Source organism: Cebus imitator, unplaced genomic scaffold, assembly GCF_001604975.1.
Source record: "Cebus imitator isolate Cc_AM_T3 unplaced genomic scaffold, Cebus_imitator-1.0 Scaffold143, whole genome shotgun sequence".
NCBI lineage: Eukaryota > Metazoa > Chordata > Mammalia > Primates > Cebidae > Cebus > Cebus imitator.
Window position 1 is genome coordinate 3,491,633 of NW_016107458.1, and position 6,597 is coordinate 3,498,229.

Consider the following 6,597-nt stretch of genomic DNA (forward strand, 5'->3'; position numbering starts at 1 on the left):
AGAGACGGGGTTTCACTATATTGACCAGGATGGTCTCGATCTCTTGACCTCGTGATCCACCCGCCTCGGCCTCCCAAAGTGCTGGGATTACAGGCTTGAGCCACCGCGCCCGGCCTGTCCTCTGAATTCTTGAGCTGCCCTCCCTGGCCCTCACTGTATTCTTTTGGTACTTTACTGTTTGTGTATTTGTCCCATTTCCTTTGGCTACCAGCTCTGCTAGTCGTTTTTGAATCCTCTAAAACAACTGGCAGTGTGCCTTGCACACATTAAATACTGTAAATACAGCCTAGAAAGAAATGAAGAATGAGTACCTCTGGCTTTCCTTTACCTCCTCCCCACTGCGAAACTGGAGGTGGTCAAATGGGCCATCAGGGATCTGTCCTATTCTTCCCTGGCCCCATCACACCAAATAGATTACCATTTCTTCCATCTTTTATCCCTGCGGGATTATTACACCCTTCCCCAGTGTCAAAACCTTTCTAATACTTGCATGTGTTGATTCTGCCTGATTCGCTACTGAGTGTGGCTATGCTCATCCCAGCCCCACTGCAGTCATACTATATGCAACCTGGTTAATTAAAAAGTATTTCATGTACTACCCCATACTAGAGGGAGCTGAAAGGGAGATTCCCAGTGGTGACTCCCTTTCTTCATTAAGTGGCCCAAAGATTAAAAATCAAACATTATAAGTTGGCAGAGCACTTTGTAATCTCATTTTCTGTGCCATAGCTGGACACTTAAAGACTTATCACTTCACCAGTAGTATACTTAGTAGTGGAGAAGAGTTTGTTAAAAAGATCTTCATTGAGATAGTTCCCAATTCGACTTCTCTTTTGTAGTCTTGATGTGGTGTGTGTGTGTGGGGGGGGGATGGGGGATGGGGGATGCAAAGGGGGGTGGTGTATTTTGAAGAATATACTCTTAATTGTGAAAGTATGACAATTTTTAGAACATTTCCACATCATCTCCTCAGTGACCCTGTAGATGTGGGCATCAATTATTACTCAGTCTGACAGCCGACGTTTAGAAAGAATCCAGGGTGTCTTCTAAGGTCATAGGGTAATTAAGAGGCTTGGGCAGGACTAGAAACTCAGGTCTTGGGAATCCTAGTCAAGTGCTTTTTCCAAGACCAAATGTTTTGTAATCGCCCTGCCTAGCCTCCCATCAGCAGTGTGAATTGACAGACAGCACTAGGGGCCTTAAAAAAAAGTTCTGCATCTTAGATGATGAGAAATATTGTCTTTGCCTGGTTGGGCTGGGCTTTCCAGGGCCAAAGGGTGACATTGTGGAGGTATTAAAAACCCAGTTATGCGGCTGGAAGGAGTGGGCAGTTGTTCAGCGTTGAGCAGTTAGCTAGACACTGGGTTTGTTTTAACTTGCGGCCAGTTACTTCAGTTACAAGTGCCCTGAGGACTGAGGTGAATTTGGGGTGGGGATCCACCTCTTTACTGCAGATTGGAATCCCCTAGGAATGAAACTACCTTCTTCAGTGAGTATGGCTGCAGGGCTCCAAACTGAAAATGCCTAAAGTGTAGTTTGTTGTCTGCCTGTTTTAGTTAGTGAGGAAAAAGCGGGGATAGGAGGGTGGGGAGAGTAGGGGAGAACGGAGTCAGTTATTTCCCAAGAATACATTTTGATCATTCTCTTTTCTATGTAGACTTTTTTATTTTTGGTTGAGATCGGTGGGAGAAGCAGCTGGGAAGTAGAGATTTAAAATTTTGGAGAACCACAAGTTTAAAGGCCTTGTTTTACAAGTCAAAGTAGGAATTTGAGGTCGTTTCTGTTCACTCATCTCCCCACTGGATGGTAAACAACTCCAGGTCAGGGATCTCGGCGCTGTTTACCTGTGTACCTTTTTCCCACAATGCCTTGCAAATCGGTGCTCCCTTAAATCTTCCTAGCGTGGAATTCCTGTCATAGGCCCGAGTTATTCCAGGAAACCACCGCCTTAATATCCCCTGATGGCAGAGTAAGTCAGCTGAGATTCCTCACTGAGCCCGAACTTACACCTCCCCTGCTGTGGCCATGCCCGGCGCCCCGAGAGTGACTTTGTCTGACTTCTTCCCGGTGGCGCGCCGGGCCGCCGCCGCCGCGTAGTTGGCGCCAGTGCATTGGGGCCGCCGCGCGCGCCCAGGTGCGGGCCGCGTTACCTCCGCAGGCGCGGGAGAGCAAATGAGCTGCGCCGGCCCGGGACCCTCCCGGCTCCTCACTCTCCCGGTCGTCCGGCGGGCGCGTTCGCCTTTTCTTGTGATAGTAATTGGAGACTTTTCCGTTACAGCAGGCTCAACAAAAGATTGTAATTCCAGCAGCTCTCTTTGGGAAGGCACCACGGCGGCTCGTGCCGGCAGCGAGTCCAGGGCCTGGCCCGGGGTTGGCGGCTGCCGGGCGGCGGGGGCCGCCGCCGGCCGTGCGGGGCCGGCAGGGGGCCGCGGGGCCGGCCAGGCTCCCGTGCGCCCCTCCTCGTGGTACAGCCTGCGTTTCCTCTACAATGCTGTTATGCTAATCGGGTGACATCACCGCCCAGCACACGGCGAGTGGCTCCTGATAAAATTACAAACCGGCGGCCGCCGCGGGCAGCCGGGAGGAGGTGTGCGTGCTGCGCCCGCGAGCTCCTGGGCTCAGCAACCGTGGCATGCTTCGGATTGGCCATATTTAAAAATTCTTTAGTAGAACCTGCGCCTCCTCTCTGCTTATCTCCCTCCTTTCCTCGGTAGTTTATTTCGGGCTTCCAGGCGACGGCCACGGAAGGAGAGAAAGCTACAAGGAATTAGATGCCTGTGTGGTAACTCCTTGCCGGGCTAAGGTGGACTCTCCTGCAGCCGACTACCTATCAGATCACCCGGCTGGACTTGCTGACCGGGATGGGGCTCGCCTGAGGAGCCGAGCGCTGCGGAGGCTGCTGCGTGTTGGATGGGAGTGGGAGAGGGCTGGAGCGGGATCTCCAGGGCGCAGTGTGCGGGGGTGTTACGCCGGGCATAATGGAATTGCAGAGGACGTCTAGCATCTCCGGGCCACTGTCGCCGGCGTACACGGGGCAGGTGCCTTACAACTACAACCAGCTGGAAGGCAGATTCAAGCAGCTCCAAGGTAAGCCCTCTCCCAAAGGCTGGGCCTGCCCTGGGGCCGTGCCATCGGAGGTTCTTGGAGGCTTTATTTGTGCCATATGGTACGTGACCCTCATGAAGACGGGCGGCCGCACAGCTCGGCTCCAAAGCCTGTGGTTGGCTGCGGGCACCCCATTCTTGACTTACGGGAGGCAGTTGCTCATACTCCACTCCAGTAAAGCCACTATTTGGAGTCCCTCTCTCTCCAGCACCCTTTTGACTCTCTAGGTTGTCAGATTCTCGTTGCACACACATTTTCTTTTCTTTTAGCTAACTTTACATCTTATTAGAGATCAGTACTCGTAGACTTATTAGTATGCAGGTATTTGATTCCGGGTTGCCTCTGGCTCCCAGCCCCCAGCCTGTTACCTCAGGGAAGCTTTAAAGGTGTAAAGTGCATTACTCAGACCCAGTCCTGTAGAACAATAGCAAAGGGGAGGAGGGAGTGGTCTTTTTGTTCCTAAGCCTTCGGTAAATTACAGTTTTTTATTCCGAAGCTTAATTTTAATTTTTCTGATGTATTGTGTTGGGGAAGAGCCTTCCCATCTATTTAGTGGGATGTGTAATTTCTAATGAAAGCCAGTTATTGTTTCAACGCTTTGAGTTGGATTAGTTGGATCAATTACAGGTTTCTTGGAGTCTGTTTAAGGCCCAAATAATTGAATGAGTCCAGTATTTTGCTGAGCATATTTTTAAGGAGAGCAGGAGCCTGTGTGTGCACCAGTGTGCTGTGTATTTTACCTGTGGCCCCTGCAGCCCTCAGCTGCCCGTGCCCAGACCGCAGGCCCTGGCCAGCAGCGTCTCAAAGCTTATGTGTGAGAAAAAGGTTCATATCTGAAAACAGAACTCCTTCCGTTTGGAAGCCCCTGGAATCAGTAGTAGGCTGGGAATGGCTCTAGTACTGTAAAAAAGTAGTATTCGAGGAGTGTGTGTTTCTTATTTTAACTCTTCTCAGTGCTGCAAATGTGGTTCCTGTGAGGAGGAGGAAGGAAGGAAGCAGCTCAGTCCTAGAATGTTTTCATTGGGAAGAGTGGGGAGGATATATTTCATTCATTGGTTTATTTGTCTTGTGAAATAGTTGACAGTAATGACACTTTTCTGGAAAACAAGAGGCAGAACAGGACGTGATTTTAAACATTTGCTGGACTGTGCCGCATTCCTTTGGTAGTTAGCTCAGAGGAAGCTTCCTTCGCTCTGGGGAAGGGTTCTGTGTCTCTTTGGTCATTTCTCTTGAGCTCTTCGGCAGTCAAATTTGCTTTTTTGAAAACTTAAGCTGGGGGAGCTTGCAAGTAGTAATACAGGAGTTGGGGTGGGGGGGCGTTCAGGATCTGTGTCTGTGTTAGGAGCCCCACGGTTTTCGGGTCTAAGAATCCACTGCGTGCCCCTCTTCCCCCGGCCCGGACTCCCGCTTCATTGTGTCATCCCGCCTAGGGGAAAGCAGCCACTGGGATCGTCAGCCGAAAACCCAACACCACTCCCCCGCCAGCCCACGCTTGGTAGTCTCAGAAAATCCAAAACTAGGAGAAAATAGAAGAAGGTGTGGAGAGGAGTGCACCCCTAGGCCCACCCATAACAAAAGGCTGTTATTCTGAAAGGGCTGAGGAAGGTTGTAAAACTGCTCTCTGAGAAGGGTGGAGCCTACACACAGGAAATGTCTTAATTGTCCTCGCTGGATGATGTAAACTTTAAATAAAAAAAAAAAAAATCACCATGTGCCCCTGATATTTTACCTCATACACTGTTTCTCAGAGAAATCCCTTCAAAAGGGGTAAACTTCGTGTTTTGTGTTCTGGCTTTAAAAGTAATTTTTTTTGTAGTGTGACCCTTGTCTCCTAATTTAGCTCCAGTGACTTTCTTATTTTTAAATATTGTGGTTTAGGAGTTGCACAAGTTTGGTGCTGATATTTCTGTAACAGAAAACCACCCATGTTGAGGAACTGAGGGTGAATTAACTTTCAAGTATGGTAGACCTCAGGAGAATTACACACATTTGTCAATCCTAGGAGAATTTTGATTAAAAACACACACACACACACACACACACCTTTTTTTAATCCCTACCCCTGGTTTGGTATTTTGTTTGGTATTTGTAGTTCTAATTATCACATATTTTTGATAACATACAATTTCTATCAGCTAATTTAATTTTCTACATGCCTGCAAGGCTGCCGTTTTTACTCTACTAGATATAATCTTTCCTAGTACATAATCTCTGAGTACTGGCAAAATGCTCCTCTGAAACTGTATTGAGGTGTTTTTTTTGTTTGTTTGTTTTTTGGATGGAGTCTTGCTCTTTCTCCAGGCTGGAGTGCAGTATTTTAAGAGACAGGGCCTCACTCTTGTTGCCCAGGCTAGAGTGCTGTGGTGATAACTCCTGTGCTCAAGCCATCCTCCCATCTCAGCCTCCCTAGTAGCTGGGACTACACCATGTTTGGCTAATTAAATTGTTTGTAGAGACAGAGTCTCACCATGTATCTCAGGCTTGTTTTGAACTCCTGGCCTCAAATAAGCCTTCTGCCTTCACTTCACAATGTGTTGTGATTACAGGTGTGAGATACTTTGCCAGGTCTGTGTTGGATTTTTAATGCCTCCTATATGAATTTATTTATGTAGTGTCTGTACCTGATAGTGCTACGATTATTCTGGAGTTGTTTCTGCATTTTTTGCTGGTTTCAAGTTATTTTCCACACTGGGTCCCAAAAATTTCAGGAGGTATATCATAGAATGAGATTTGGTGTTCTGGCTAAGGAAAATATGATATTAAAATGAGTTTGGTCTATTTAGATAAAATAGTTTGTAGAGATTTATGGGACAGTAAATAAGTGTGATAAAAAACACACTTCATTGACTTAAGGCACTGAGATATGAGAGCAATGGCTTTATCACACGAAGGCTTCTGGCACAAGAAGACAAGCCCTTCAGCCTCTGATGGCTTCAGCATTCACCACCAACACCCAGCGCATACACACACACACACCCCTCTTCCTCTTTCTCTTTTTCAGATTTTCACCTGCAAAATTAAGTTATCACTTTTCTCAGAATCAGTTCATGTATAAAGTTATATCTGGTATTTTTTCTCTATTAAATAAAAGAGGAATGTGGAAATACAACAAAGTGCCACCTCCCATATTTAGAGAACTGTGTAGTAGAAGAGGTGCAGGTTCATGATAACCATCTCCCCACTTAACGTGATGCAGCTTAACTCCTCATGAGAGAACACTCACTCACCATGCCACTTTTCCCCTCAGAAACAGTTGCTTGTGCCCATTGTATAAACTAAATTCCAGACTTTAGTTTGGACTTAAGATTCTCCCTAAAATGGCCTCACTCTACTTCTTACTCTAACATATTCCATTCAAACCTGGTAGGCAGGCCTACCGCTCTTTATAAAATCCATCCCTAGGTTCCATGCTTATTTTCTATGTTTTGTCTCAAATGCCTTACTCTTCCATTTCATCTATAGAAATGCTTGCCCTTTTTTTTTTTTTTTTTT

At 47.2% G+C, this 6,597-nt stretch overlaps 1 protein-coding gene across 5 annotated transcripts in view; it reads left to right on the top strand.

The window, feature by feature from the left end:
- The window catches only part of SPTBN1 (spectrin beta, non-erythrocytic 1), a 215,255-nt gene that overhangs the window by 97,665 nt on the left and 110,993 nt on the right, over positions 1–6,597 (top strand). Inside the window, exon 1 of one of the 5 annotated variants that reach the window (XM_017542348.2) lies at positions 2,587–3,087. The exons of 3 other annotated variants lie outside the window; for them this stretch is intronic. In XM_017542348.2, coding sequence (XP_017397837.1) covers positions 2,979–3,087 — 109 coding nt within the window. In that variant the 5' untranslated portion in view covers positions 2,587–2,978. Of the gene's footprint in view, positions 1–2,586; positions 3,088–6,597 lie in introns of those variants that run through there. One more of the 5 variants, XM_017542346.1, reaches the window with a different exon arrangement.